A 14686-nucleotide genomic window follows, 5' to 3' on the forward strand; every position below is an offset into this window, starting at 1 on the left:
GGTATGGGTTTACATGGCAGTAATAGAAATGTTTTCCAAACCAAAAGCTGCTTAAACTTACTGCTCACTTTTTACAGATGAAAACCTTTATTTGATCTTTACCTCCTTCCCCCCCATCCCCATAAATATATACAGGGTATGCACAATCATGATTTATCACTGGCAAGATCCAGTGCATGAAATTTCTGCACTCCAGGACAGAACATCCATGAGATGTGTGAGATTTTAAGTAAAATCTTATGCCAGCAAAGAATGGCATCTCTTAATATTACAAGGTGTTTGATTTCAATATAGTTTTAAACCTTAGAACAGAATCAACAACATATTTTAATCAGCTACCTTTTCAAGTATTCACTGCATGAAGTACCAGTTGCCTGAGGGTTATGAAATAATACTAAAAACTTTATAATCATTCATTGATTTAGTTTTGAGCATAGTATATCATTTGAATCCAATGGGAACATAAAGAGCTATTTGTGAGGTCAACCACAGTACAGACAGAGGCTGACATGATATCGATGGCAAGGTGGAAAGAAATTGCCAAATACAGCAGATCAATACCTCGTTTCACTGTTACACCCTTCTGGAGACATAAAATATATATCTTTACAGCTACGAAAATAATAATAATGAAAGTGGGAGATAAATGCTTCCCTCAAGGTAAACTATTTGATTAGCTAAGGGCAAAGGTGACAAGAGCAGTTACACTAAAGTAACTTTACAGTCTTAAATAAAAATGGTGGGAAGAGCAGCAGATAAAAGGGAGAAATGAAGCTGGACAAGTTCTAGGAGATAAAGATGTAATTCTTTTAGAAATTGGGGGAGCATGTATACAAAAGCAAAAAAACTGCTAAGCTAAATAAGGTAGAGCAGAGTTTCCTTCCATAATCAGACTCCAGTAAATAATGACAAGTGTTTTGAAATTACAGCACTGTAATTTTCTATCCAGAAGGCTTCAAATAGATGTTTAATCTGTAGCATACTTTAAATGCCAATAAATGCTCATAACCATGTTTTGCACTTCAGTAGTGAACATAACAGAATACAGTACAATGCTTTTCAGTCTCATCTGATATTTTGGATGCTCTTGGTCATTACAGGTAATTAAATAATTTAAGAAATAGATTAATTATTAAAAGCATGGCAGCCCAATCCTGCTTCAGCTGAAGGCTGTGAAACTTTGAATATCAACTGCAAGGGAACAGAAACAAGCTTTAGGCAATCACTGTTTGACCTGTCTAGTTTTCAATAACCTGGACCAGCTGAAACTGAATCTTCTCTGACGTAAAAGAAAAAAGTATAATATCAAATCATCAAGTTTTTTCAAAATCTAAAAATAAAATTGGAAGTAGGCCCTGTACTGCACCTCCAGTAGAGGTGTTTCACTATGGCTTTATTTTAAAAATGCTAATTTCCATCAGAAACTTCTAAGATTATAAACTCAGTTCAGAACCAGAAGACTAAAGGTTTTGGATGACTACCTAGCTTTCTGAAACTGAATAATCTGTTCTTCCCAAGATTTCTCTTCAGAAAGATATTCATTCAAACCCCCAAATTTCAATTCACATTAAGTGTTATTTTTCTAGAAAAACAGGAAGGATTTTCAAAACCACACCCGGGTCCTGCAGGGTATCCTGCACAGGAACAGCTACCAGCCACTGCACGGAGGCTATACAAGTTACAGACATGAACTTCCATTTTAAACATACATGACTATAAAAAACCAGCCAAAACAGAGGGAGAAACAAAAAAAAAATTAAAAAAAAAAATTAAAAAAAAAAAAAGGAAGCCTTCCCATATTCAGAACGGGGACTTCATTCACAGCTCGCCATAGGACTGTCTCCTCTAGTGGACCACCAGGACAGAAGTGAACTGAAGATCTTCAGACCCTTGGCATTGAACTTCCCTTCCACTGCTCCCACACACAAGAGCCCCCCAGCCACCATCCACAATACCAAAATTCGTGCTTTGAGCAGCCATCCTCCTCACATCCTCAGCTCCAAGATCTTCGCAGATTCCAATACGTGAAGCATAGATCTGTCCTTATTTACAGCAAAAAACAAGTGACTGAATGTAAAACAACGTTTAATAAATCTGCAGAGCCTAAAGTACCAATATAATTCCGAGCAGAAAGATAGACACGCACTTCTTAATTAAGTGGGTGATGTTCTAGTTAAAACAAAAAGACATCCCTGGGCCATAGCTAAGATTAAGCACATGCTCTTGCAAAGGAAGCTCTGACTATTATCGATGTAAAGGCTTTAAATCACAAAAAATAAACCATCTAATAGTCTGTATTCAATAGTAAGTAGAAAGTCAGGACACAGACTGATTTGGATTAACACATTTTCACTTATAACAAGTAATTTTACAGAGGATTAGTATCTTGATGGTCTGATCAATACTAGGCACTGCTGCTATTACAGATGAAGAGAAAATTACCCCTCCAGTAATAAAGTGTGTGTCTCGGTTCTCCTTCATTTGCTGAGTCCATTACTGTAATGGTTCCAGCATTAGCAGCTGAGGCAATTTAAACAGCAGGAATGTGATGAATTTAAAAGCAAGAAACATTTGCCACTCATTCTTTCTTGTATTTTATTCTGCATATGCAAGGCTTCTACCTGACCATTTCCAATATACAAATCATGTGTTATGTGACTATCAACACTATTTCTTAATTATTGTCTCATTAATAATGGGAAGGTCCAATAATGTGATTACCACAAAAATTGCTACTGGCATATTGGTTGCTGATTCTGCTAAAACTTGCACACCATTTACCTAAGCAGAAATATGATGTGACAAGAAGCTTATTTAACTGCATCTAAGCTGTTTCATTAATTTTCCTAAATACAATTTCTAAAAGAATCTCATCTGTCAATTAGAAAATTTTGGTTTTTTTGGGTCTTTTTAGTAATGTTTTTTTTTATCTTAAGAGGTAGAACAATAACCGGAAACAATACAGCATTGTTATATTAGAACAAACCATGGTAACAATGTTAAAGTTTTTAAACTTCATTATATGCTATGAGCACCATCCTTGAGCATTAATTTTTAAAATAAAACCCTAATCAGGCTTTGTAGTGCTTTGAGAACACTTGTCTAATTTTCCTTGAGCATTAGTATGTTGAAGCAACCTGTTTTACTTTATAAATATGTATTGTTTTGAAGGCAGCAAAAATGAGGATAATGCATGAAATAAGACCTTCAATGAAATCTCAGCCAAAACACAGTATATTCCTTTTTCTCCTCGTAAATAAAATACATACCAAGCTTTGTGTTATTTAAAGCTTTATATTTCCTTGCCACTTTGTCCAACATGTCGCACCAATGTGATATTGCATATGAATATCTTCGTAAAAGCCCTGGTGAATATTCAGATATGTGCTCATTGATGCATTTATTATTTGTACAGCAATAACTTTATTGGATTGGGGTCCCAGTCGTGCTGGGAGCTGTACAAACATAACAGTAGTGTCTGTGGAATACATTCTCTGCAGTCAGTATTCACAGTAATGTGAATTAGCATAAACAGCTACATCAGTAACTATGAACTGGGTTTAGTGGTCTATTCCAAAGACCATCAAGGCAATACCTTTAATTTAAAAGAAAATAATACTCCAGACTAGCTGAGTATCTTCTCTTTCACTGTCAGTGGCACAGGGTGTTGACATGCAAAGAGTGGTAGAGGAAGCATACACAGGAAATAACTAGAACTTGGCCACTGTCATACTGAAACTTACTTTAAAAAAATTCACTTTCAAAGTCTCAAATCTTAAGTCTTACATAAAATATTAATTTTTTAAACTCATCAATCAAGATAATAAACATTCTAAAAGCAAAGAGCTTTCTTCCCAAGTCTAAAAAGAAGAAATAGTCTACTGAGATCACCAAATAGGAGGTTTGATTTTACTTTGCATGGTACATTTCAACACACTGTGAAAAAGAAGTGACCAACTCTGACAAACAGTGTAAAGAAAAAAAGAATCAAAATAACTGTAAACTGTGTTAATTAAAGCAGAATCCTAAGCTAAAACAAACAAGCATGAACAAGTCTGCAACAGACTGTTTGATAAAAATGCCTTTTCAGCTAATGGACACCATCTACTCTAACAGCTCTTGTTTTATGCACAAAAGTAATACTTGCTATGGAGAAGACAAGAGCAGCTGATGGCTTACAACAGCTCCAAAGGCATCTTTAGAAACTGTAGAATAGTTGTGTTTTGCTGCCCACTTAAGACTCAGAGAAATATTCTACAGGACGTGAGCATGCCCAATATGGTGTTTAGAACAGATGAGTAGTTAACTTCTATGGTTTTCCTAATTATTTTTCACACCTTCTTCCCAAGAATGAATTTGCATCCTTCTCCTCTTGACTTGGAACACAAAATACCAGCACAAACAATTTTATTTCTGCTACACATTTAATCTTACTCAACTCAACTAAGTGGTCTGCAAAGTGGTAATTGCTGTGTGACAGCACTGCATTCTACAGAACTTCTACTACATATACTTGGAACAGAAATGTACTTCTGTAACAGCATAAATCAAAACTTGCTATATACAAGAAAATTTGAGCCAGAGAACAGTTTATCACATATAAGAAACATACTACATAATTACAAAGCAAAAGTCAATCAGTGGGATTCTGATAGACAGCATTTAACTGTACACAATTATAGCAAAACAAGAACTTTTATTCAGGATTTAATTTTGGAAAACAAGAGACATTGCCAGGAGACACATAACCCAAACCAGCTCCTCTACCCAACCACTTCCCTCTCAGTAGTAGGCCTCATAAATCTAACTCTCCAGAAGAGGTTGGGTTAACCTCACTAATATTTGGTTTGCTAAAAATTATTTTGATCAGTACCTAAATTGAAGTCTTGGTAGAGCTATTACAATAAAGACACTGTTCCTTTGTCTTCAGCATTTCTCAGTTGATAATCATAAACCAGGAATGGCTAAACCCATGGACTGAAGGGTGACTTGGCACTGAGGAGCCCAGAGATTATACCTCCAACTAAGTTGTACAAAAATAATCAGCATGAGGATGCTTCCATGGGAAAAACAAAGCACATGTCCCTTCTAGCATATCCCTCCTTTTCCCATTGCTGCTTTCTCCTTTTATTCTCAGCTTTTATTCTAGGGCATTCTGCATTTTGCTTCACTTTCAATATACTCAGCCTCTCTAGTGTCCAACTTAGGACATCCCCCTAAGGTGTTCTATAAGTGTTGACATCTTTAAATTCTTTGTAAGAATCTTTTATCATTCATCTTTGTCTGTGCACCCACACATAAAGTTGTGTCTACAGCAATACTTTTGCACTTGACCTCAAGATTTTCTCATACATTGTTCTTGACACCTCTTCAAGTGCCTTTATTATCACAGTCTTTGCCAGTGTAGTTCACAGTACCTTTTACCCCTGACAAGTATCCTTGAGTGATTATCTTATCAAGAGCCATTATTCTTCTAATGTAAATTATTCCCAAATATATTCAAGACCCATTGAAAATTCAAAGGCCCTTGGATGGACAACACAAGTGTACAGGCTGAAAAAAGTATGGGTTGAGGTTTATCCTCAAGGTATTGGATGGGACATCTGCATATATATTGACATATATGGAAAGGGCAGAGCACAAATGTAACATTGAAATTGCTGTCCTTTGGTAAGTTAAGAGAGCAGAAAGACAAATTACAAAATGACCAGATAGTCCTTAAGGAGTTGTTATGAAACTTACTCAACCAAAGAGGCTCTAAAATTTTCTAGGAAAACACTTAGCTGCAAACTTACATCATACCTTTTCCCTGCCTCTGCAGGGAATACTGTATTTAATACTGAACAGTAAATTAATAGCAGTACCAACACCAGCATGTTCCCAGCTCAGATGTATGAGATTACCATTTCCAAAGGCATTTTCTAAATTTATAATGGAATTAGCCTTCCTTTTATTAGCACCAGCACTAGGCTTTCAAACAAGTCACTTACAGGGTCTCAGTACTACTGTTTTGTAAACAAAATCAGCAGAAGTATAACAACCACCAAGAGCTAAAGTAAAATATTGTACAATGTAGTAAAACAAGCCCTTCAAAGGCACCTGAAACAGCAAACATTCAGCACCCCTGTTTTCTTCCACAGAAATAACATCTTCAATGTAAGCAGGTAACAAAACAGCGCCTAAACTCGGGAACAAGAAAAGAAACATTATAAACTGCGGGCGGTATAAGAGACTCTAGATATTTATTTAGATCAGGCTTAGTGTACTTTTAAATGTAAGAATTAGGCGCAGTTACACAGTGCATCATCTCACTGTGAATGTTTCGACAAAAATGAACATACGGTCCTTGCATCGTTTTCTTTTATATACCACAGAACTCTTTTAACTGGAAATATCTTTCCCAGCCGGCACACGCCTTTACCAGCAGCTCCTGTTGGGCAGTACGAGGTGCCCCTCACCAGGGAGGGGTATCCGCCTTGTCCCGGGTCAGCGCAGCGCCCGCCCGGGGCGGCGCCGGGCACACGCGGCCGGGAGGGCTCACCCCGCTCGGGGCCGAGCGGGGGCCGGGGCTCCTTCCTTCGCACAGGGAACTTCACGCGGCCTCGGCGCCTCCCGCACCGCAGCTAGCGGAGCCCCGGCGGATCCGCCCCGCACAGCCCCACGAGCGGCGGAGAGGGCTGGCCGCGGCACGCTCCGCGGGGCTGCGGGGAGCAGGAAGCAAACGGAAGGTACCTTCAGCTCTTTCTCCCGCTCCCCCGCTCTCCTCTTCATGGTGCCGCCTGAGCCGTCCGCCCGGGCGGAGCAGCCCCGCGCAGCTCCCCTGGCAGCGGCCGGACCGCGCTCCGCGGGCACTGCGCGGCCCCGCCCCGAACTCCAAGTCCCGGCAGGCCCAGGGCGGCCCGGAAGGGGAAGGGCCCGGTTGGCAACAGCGGCGGCTGCTAACGGAGCGCCGAGCGGAGCCCGGGGCTGGCGGGACCGTGAGTACGGGGGGAGCTTCTCCTCTGGGCACGGCGCGGGGAGGCCGGGGCGCCGGAGCTGCCCGGGGCTGTGGCGCCGTGTCCTGGCGCGGGCGGTCCCCGGGCGGGGAGGCGAGCAGCGGGGCTGCGGGCGGCGGTTCCAGACCCGAGGGGCTCCTCGCTCGGTGCCCGCGGGAAGGGGCTGGGAGCCCCAGCGTTTGGTGGCCAGTAGCCCCGCAGGCCTGTGCGCTGCACCCGGACGGGCTGGGCTGGGAAACGCTGCGCTCTGTGCCCGAGGGCGGGACAGCCCGGGCACTGTAGGCGTTCCTTCGAGAGGCGAGCGCTGCCTTCCCTGCCACCCTGCCCCTCCCAGCCCTGTCAGTCACCGCCAGAACCCAACTCGGGAAGCTTTCTAAAATATGTTGAAGGCAGGACACGGTTATTTCGATTTTTCTGTGTTGAAGTAGGACTTACAGGTCTGAGAAACGTTTCTTCCCTCAGGCAACAGCAGGATGTTGTGATCCCGTTTCCTAATACCTTCCATATCTTTCCTTTTTTTTATTTTTTATTTTTTTCCTGTCCACCTCCCAAAACACGCAGCACTGCAACACATGGTATTTGAAAGATGATATGTGTGTGTATTTCTACCAGGTAATAAATGAGACTATTTTAGGTTACAAGACCAATAAAGTGAAAACATATATATTTTAAGGACTCAATAGAGGGAGAACATAGGCTGGAAATATGTTGTGATAAGCTAAGATAGGTGGGTGGTCCCTCCCACCTCTTTTTTAAGTTCCCTCTGCCAGGGAAGTGGAGTAGGATTTTGTAAGAAAAGCATTGTCTTGGCTGCATCTGACACTCAAATTCAAAAACCATATTGAAACAATTAGATTGTAATTCTTATGATTTCACTAGAAACCCCCTCACTGGAAGTCACTTACAGCCCCTTTGGCTGAGAACTCCTAAAAAGTTAAGTAATCCCCATTCAGTTTTGCTGCCTTTGAATGATGTTGGTGCAAAAGTACACTTCTGTGAGTTATATAAAAATCTGAACCTGAAGCATGAGCTTTGATAAGTATTTTATTTACTGTCAGTCTTGTATAACTGTGCAAAGTTGTGTGCAGTTTTTTGTGATACATTTTCAGATACAGGTGGTGGAACCACTTTTGTAAGTAGTGAAGTGTAGAAGACAGTTACAGTTTCTTTAACTTTAGTAGTTAAATCAAAAATTCTTGCTTATACCTAACTTGAAGTTCTTACAAGTTAATCCCAGAGAAATGGGGAATATTCCTCTCTTTGTACATTAAGTTGTTTTTTTTCTCTCTAGTTTTGAGGAATAATCTGTTCTGAAGTGATTGGAGGGTGTCTTTTCTTGGAAATAAAGCCTGGTTTAAGTTTTTGAACTTGAGGATGGCATATAAATCTGTGCAGATGCAAATACAAATTTATATCTCTCTCACTTTGTTATGCTTTCTATTAGGAATGTTGCACTTTTAAGTACCATAACTTTTCTAGCAGTGTTGCTGTACAGTTTTGTCAGATGTAATTGCTTTGGAAATGCTTTCAAAAGTAATGTGGAATGCTGTGGAGAAATCTCATATGCTTTTAGAAATAACACTGGAACTGGACTGCAAGGAAAAGTAATTTTGTTTAAGTGTTTGTGATTGACACTGAGATAATATTCCAAGAGGAACTGTAACATATGTAACATATGCTTTGATGTTTGAAGCCTCCTCTCTCAAAGCAGCAGCTTAACTGGTGGTTATTAGTGATTATTAAAGATGTGGGTATGTTACTAATCAGGCAAATAAGTTGCCAAGCCAAATTCTAAATCCCTAATTATATTTGGCCTCCTTAAAACCAGGAGGCATGTTTGTACTATTTCTGTCTAAAACCACTGTATCTGATAAAACCAATTAATATGCTTGGTTTTTTTCATTTTCTTTTTCTGTGGCCCAGGACAGAAAAGATAGTTGAATGCCTGATTTCTGACATTCTGTAATGGAAATGAAACAATTCTTCCTCTTCCTTTTGAAAATTTCACCTTCTAAGTTTTCAGGACATTTTAGATTTGAAGTTGCTTTATTTTGTCACTTCAGGTCATATTATGTTGCCAGTAAAAACTGGCTTTGTGTGCATCTCTGCTATGTTAGTTTGCTTACAGCTCAAGTATTTCTGTGGGTTTGCTGCAGCCAGAAATGGATTACTATTGACAAGAGCTGTTTGTTTGCTAAGTTGAATGACAAGCATGTGTTGTTTTGTCTCTGTTTTTAAACAAGTAGATTTTTCTCATGCTTCTCATACAGAGAAGATAACGGGTAGATATCCATTGTAAAGTTTCTTTAGCAAATAGTGAAAACCAGTAATGTTTGTCTGTGCCTGTTACTGTTCTGGAGTTTTTGAAGCCTGATTTTGATAGATCACAAAAATTGTGGAGTTTACTTGTTTAGCTCTTGATGTCTCTTGAAATTTGCCCAAAAAAAGCCTGTCATTTTTGATTTGTGAAAGCAAGGGCAGCCACATTCTAGAAAGATAAATAATGGTATCATCTTCTCCTTGCTACCACCGTGAACCAAATTTAGATGATCCTCTGGAGGTAAAGTGTTTCTGTTTCCCTTTGATCCCAGTTGCAGCCATACTGGTACAGGGACATATAATGGTAACCACAGTAATGAACCTAGACCTGAATGAAGCCACTGGCTGCAGATAGAGTTAATTTAACAAATTGCAGAAAAGTTTTGAGGATTTTGTAAGAGCAGTGCAAAAAGAGCCGAGGGTGCTGAGGAGCTGGATTTTCCAGTGGATATATATTTGTCATTGGTTGCCAGTTGTGCCATGGACTGAGTGGTGTGGACATCAACATCACAGAGTAGTACTGTCTGAGACTGGCAACACTGAAACTGCAACCATATTGCTAGTCTACAACTGCAGATCAGTTCACTTCAATGGTCATGATAAGGAAACATTTGTTCCACATGGAAGAAAAATGTGTTCCTGTTTATTCATAAACAGTGAAGTCTGGAAATAATATTTTATAATATATTTTAGTGATGAAAAAAACAAAAGATTAAAAGAAAGTCTGACTTGTTGGAAACTAAATTTCCATTAATCTCTTTTGTTTCTTTAGAACAAAGCCATAAGGAGACTTATGTATGATAGAAGAAAGAGCTTAGGCAGCACTTTTGATTATGATCAAATTAACAGATATTTCATGGGATGCCTGTTGATTGTACCATGTTGCTTCTGCCCTCTAATGCAAGTCTCTAGTAGCATCACTGTTAATTTCCCTAGATGTTTTTGGGTTGACTAAGGATTTATATCACCTGAAGAGTGTAACAATGGTTTTAGGGTTAAGACTGTTGAAAGTCCTTCACATCTCTCCTTTTCCTGTTGTTTCAGCATTACTTGACTCTGTGACCAACATGTAATTTTCTGCACCAGAAGACAAGAAAGAAGCAGCAGTTGTTAACAAGTATGGTCATATATTACACCAAAACAAATGTAGTACTTTTCACATTAATACTTTCCTAATCTCACTTTGTCTTAATAGCTGAGCTTCCTGTTGCCACAGGATAGAATCAGTTCAGATTTATGAGAATCATTCATAGGAGACTCTCTGTCTTAAAAAGTAATTTATTATATGACAGTGATTGAAAGAAGACAAAGAGAATGCTGGGCAGCACTGGAATGGCTTCATAAACCCCAGCACCTGTTTCAAAGAGTTCCATTCAAAACATGGAAGATGGAATTACTCATCTACCAGCTTAATGCCTTAAGCTTTTACCTCTCTTAAATGAACAAACAATTAAAAAACCCCAACTAAACAAAAAATCTTCAGGTCCCCTTCCCACATCCACTTGGAAATACAGCCTAAGCCTCACGATTTCTGAAAACAGCAAAACTAGAACTTCAGAAAGGTAATTTACATCTATTAAATAGAATTGCAGCTATTGCACGACAGAGATGTATTTTGTGAATGGATTGAAACTGGCATAAAATTAAAGTTGAGTGTTTAGATCATCCTCTGAGCAATCTAGTTGAGATAGGAGCATTCAGAAGTTTGTCATTTCAGTGAATCTGCCATAAGTTTTGCCTTCATTTCATACTGTTGTATTCTTCATTCTAGGCTCAGTTTAAATACCAGATGAAGAGGAATTTCATTTGAATTTTGTTATCCCTAGATAAGCCATGCCTGTTGCAGCTGATGTAACTGTGGGGGACCTGCCTGTGAGACATACAGGTCTAAGTCCAGCTGGAATTGAAGGATTACAAGGTTTGTACCAGCTGCTATTTATTACAGCTAGAGACTTTGATCAGTGGCTTCTTTAGTTTCTTTCTAAAAATGTTTCTGATGTTGCCACTCACAAAATTAAGTTCAAATACCATTCAAAATCTGGGTTAAATTGTGAAAGATTCTGTGACCCATTCTATGTTCAAGTTACTTGTTATAAGAGGGGAGTTGCTGTGAGATGCTAGAAACTGGAAATGTCATTGAGCTGTAACATTCATCCTTCCAGAAGAAAAGAGGACTTTTTTGCTGAATTGAGGACAAGGCCAGATCCATTTCACAAAATGGGAACCAAAAGTGTTATGCAATTCTGCTATGTTGCTCAGCTGCTATTAGAATGGAAAAACTGGGCTTAGTTTTATATCTGAGTAAATTTACAGAATTTTGAGTTAATATTTTCAAGCTTCAAGATAATATGTTAACTTCGAAACAGATTAGAAAGAATCCCTTTGGTAATGCTTATTTTTAGATAGTATCTTTGGCAGAACCTGGTTACTGGGTAAACTGTTACTTTTGTGTTGTCTAGTATGTAAACAAATTGCTATATAATTTTAATTGCTTTTTTTAAATCTGTAAGAAGAAGACAAAAGGAAGTAATTAAAATTACAGTAAATAAAAAAAAATAACAGACTTATACAAGTGTAAAATATAAAATTACATGAAAATTTGAGGGGATTCAGTATTTCAAAATGAGTTTTGTCTTTGAACCACATGTTAGTGAATGTATTGAAGGTAATTTAAAGTTGTCTTGGTTTGGGTAGAATCATCAACTGCACAGAATATAAAAGCTCAACAAGCTAAATAACAAGTCAGTCAAGAACTGGAGGACAGATTTCTTCATGTACATGATGATCACATCTTACTCAAGCAGCATACCAATGAGCAAGAGGAGAAAACTAAAAGGTATGGGAGTTAATACTTTTATTTTATCTTACGGTAATATTTTTGCCCTTTAAAACATCAACAAATTAAAAATGCTGGTTTCAGAGCACTTTTTAAAGCAGTAGCAAAAATCACTCTTTGGAATTATTTTTTTTAAATTTCTGGTTATGTCTGTGTATGTAAGTCATTGTGATGAGTTGTGTTAGATCTCCATGTACAGAGCTACAGCAGTGTCTTTCACTTTGGAGCTGTTACCTTGGGTTTGGAGCTATGTTGTCAGAGTGTTCTGGGAACTGAAGAAGAGGCTGTAGAAGCCTAATGATTCATCAGGAATTTCATTCTAGAATCAAAATGGCCTATACCATGAGATTCCACCCCTATTATTAAGCTTAGTGCTGTGCTGGCCGAGCAGCGTGGGCTCAGCAGAGCTGTTGATGCTGTTAGTGCCTTGCAGGAGGGCTCATTAATCCAAAAGCACTGTGACTCTGTGCTCACATTGTGCTGTGCTTAATAAAGTCACACTGCATCCAAGCAAGGTGTTGTCAGAAGCTAACATTCACAAAAGGGCAGCTGAAAATACTGCTTGTGTAGATGGGACTATTTTGTAATTTTTTTTTTAAGTGCAGAGCATTATTTCCTTTTGATTCTGTAGTGAGTGAGTCAGGAACAAATTGACCAGCATGACATAACTTCCATCTTTGCTGTCAGGCTGTTGTCAAATCCAAGATGGTGGAACAAATGAATTGTTTGCTTGTTCTGAAGGGCATTTCCTGTTTTTCTGTTAGATGCCTTACCAAATGCACTCATCATCCACTTAAGTAGCATCACACAGAATGTCCAAATTGGAATACCTGAATTAATACTTTATGGCACAGAAAATAAAAAAATACAGTGTTTGCTAGAGAAAAAACTTAAGTTAAAATTTCTTTTCCAGCCTTCCTCGCCAAAACACTTTTAACTAGAAGTTTGGGATGAATTTCCAGTGGAAGAACATTGAAAAAGCTCCACATAAACAAAAAACCTGCTTACAGGCAAGTAACATTCTGTGACATCCTGAAGTTATTAGGGATTTTTTTTTTTTGTTTCAGTTTTGTTCTTTTAAGTAGAAGCTTCTGTCCACAAGTATACAAAAAATAAAACAAGTCCCTTTAAACAAATGAAGTGTGTCCTTATTTTCAGTTTTCTTTCTGGGCCTTCAAAAATAGATTTCCTGTAAACTAGATGCAGGTCTCAAAGATGTGCAACTGCCTTTGTAAAGTCTTGAACTTGTCTCTCTCATCAAAGCCACCTTTTCTTTCTTTATATGCCAAGTTTTTTGCATTCACTTCTGGGTATGTTTTCTGTTCGTGCATGTTACATCACCTCCACGTGCCCTCTCTGCCTTTTGTTCTTGCTTACCAGTGTTTATCAGAACTAAGGGAAGTCAGAGGTACAATGCTTGAGATACAAAAGGCAAAATTTGTATCCTTCTAAAGACAGATGACAACCATACACTTTGTATCTTATTACATTCTGCAGCTAACTGTTTCTATTCCAAAGCACACTGGAAATATTTGCCAAGTACAAAACTGAGTATGGTAATGAGAACTGTTCAGTCTCTTTTTCCAGACTACTTTCTTAAATATCTCCACCTATATATTTTAGCCACTTTAGACATGAAATATATATTTAAATCCCAAAATACTAGAAATTGTATATAATTGGAATGTTGCATATTATTAGCATTCTTTCAGTAGTTGAATGTTCTGTGGAATTGTAGTTTTATAGTTTGCCCCACCACATCCCAAATCTGTAACTTTACTTAACAGCATGCATGAGGTTCCTATATAAGGTCATGCGTTAAAAATTGCATTTAAGCACCATATGGAGTAAATATGTGTCCTCCTTTTACTAACCTTAAATGATAAGCCTTAGGAAACTGTTATTTGTCAGTGCTATAAAGCAGATTGCTGCACAGTGGTTTCAATTATCTTCAAAGAGTTCTTCACAGGCAGTAATAGTTATATCAAAACCTGAAATTTATTATTCAGGTTCTATGCTGAAGTCTTCACAGTGATTATGTTCCTTTCAACAGAATGCTTTTTATGCTGACTTTTCACATTCTTTTTCATCTTTTTTATTATTTTCCCCAGAATGACCACCAAGTTAATACAGCTTGTTAATGATTAAAAAAAGTCTGAACAGGTTGGTGGCGGCCCCAAGTGGCTGGGTCAGGCCTGGAGCTGGAAGAAAGGATTGAGCATTGACAAGAAAAAGTTCATGACGTTGAGAAACGAAATGAGAACCACCCTCCCCCCCAGTAAACTCCTTTCAGCTGACCAGCAGCTCCAGATTCCAGACCATAGACCTTGTCCGTACAGCTGTGCTCAATCTTATATTAGCAGTGGTCTCAGAAAAGTGAGTGAGGCTGCTGTTATGCCAGAGCACACAAGGAAAGGTGTGATTCACATTTATTGCAAACCATGGTTTATATCAGTATCCCTCATAATTGCTTCACAGTAGCAAGTCCATACTTTTTTTTTTTGTTGATCAATGGGCAATAATAGTACCTGTAGGC

General features: G+C 38.6%; 1 protein-coding gene and 1 long non-coding RNA gene across 9 annotated transcripts in view; one reads left to right on the forward strand and one right to left on the reverse strand.

Moving 5' to 3' along the window:
• The window catches only part of FTO (FTO alpha-ketoglutarate dependent dioxygenase), a 216492-nt gene extending 209527 nt beyond the window's left edge, over positions 1 to 6965 (reverse strand). Inside the window, exon 1 of one of the 2 annotated variants that reach the window (XM_079315941.1) lies at positions 6733 to 6965. In XM_079315941.1, coding sequence (XP_079172067.1) covers positions 6733 to 6771 — 39 coding nt within the window. In that variant the 5' untranslated portion in view covers positions 6772 to 6965. The remainder of the gene's footprint in view (positions 1 to 6732) is intronic. The other variant, XM_079315940.1, reaches the window with a different exon arrangement.
• Positions 6504 to 14686, forward strand: part of LOC306806850 — a 49804-nt gene continuing 41621 nt past the window's right edge. For 4 of the 7 annotated variants that reach the window (XR_013775591.1, XR_013775592.1, XR_013775593.1 and 1 more), the window contains exons 1-4: positions 7614 to 10431; positions 11141 to 11232; positions 12009 to 12150; positions 13064 to 13160. This is a non-coding gene — a long non-coding RNA (uncharacterized lncRNA). Of the gene's footprint in view, positions 6729 to 6887; positions 6978 to 7613; positions 10432 to 11140; positions 11233 to 12008; positions 12151 to 13063; positions 13165 to 14686 lie in introns of those variants that run through there. The other 3 variants (XR_013775589.1, XR_013775590.1, XR_013775595.1) reach the window with 3 other exon arrangements.

Source organism: Erithacus rubecula, assembly GCF_903797595.1.
Source record: "Erithacus rubecula genome assembly, chromosome: 12".
Taxonomy (NCBI): Eukaryota; Metazoa; Chordata; class Aves; order Passeriformes; family Muscicapidae; genus Erithacus; species Erithacus rubecula.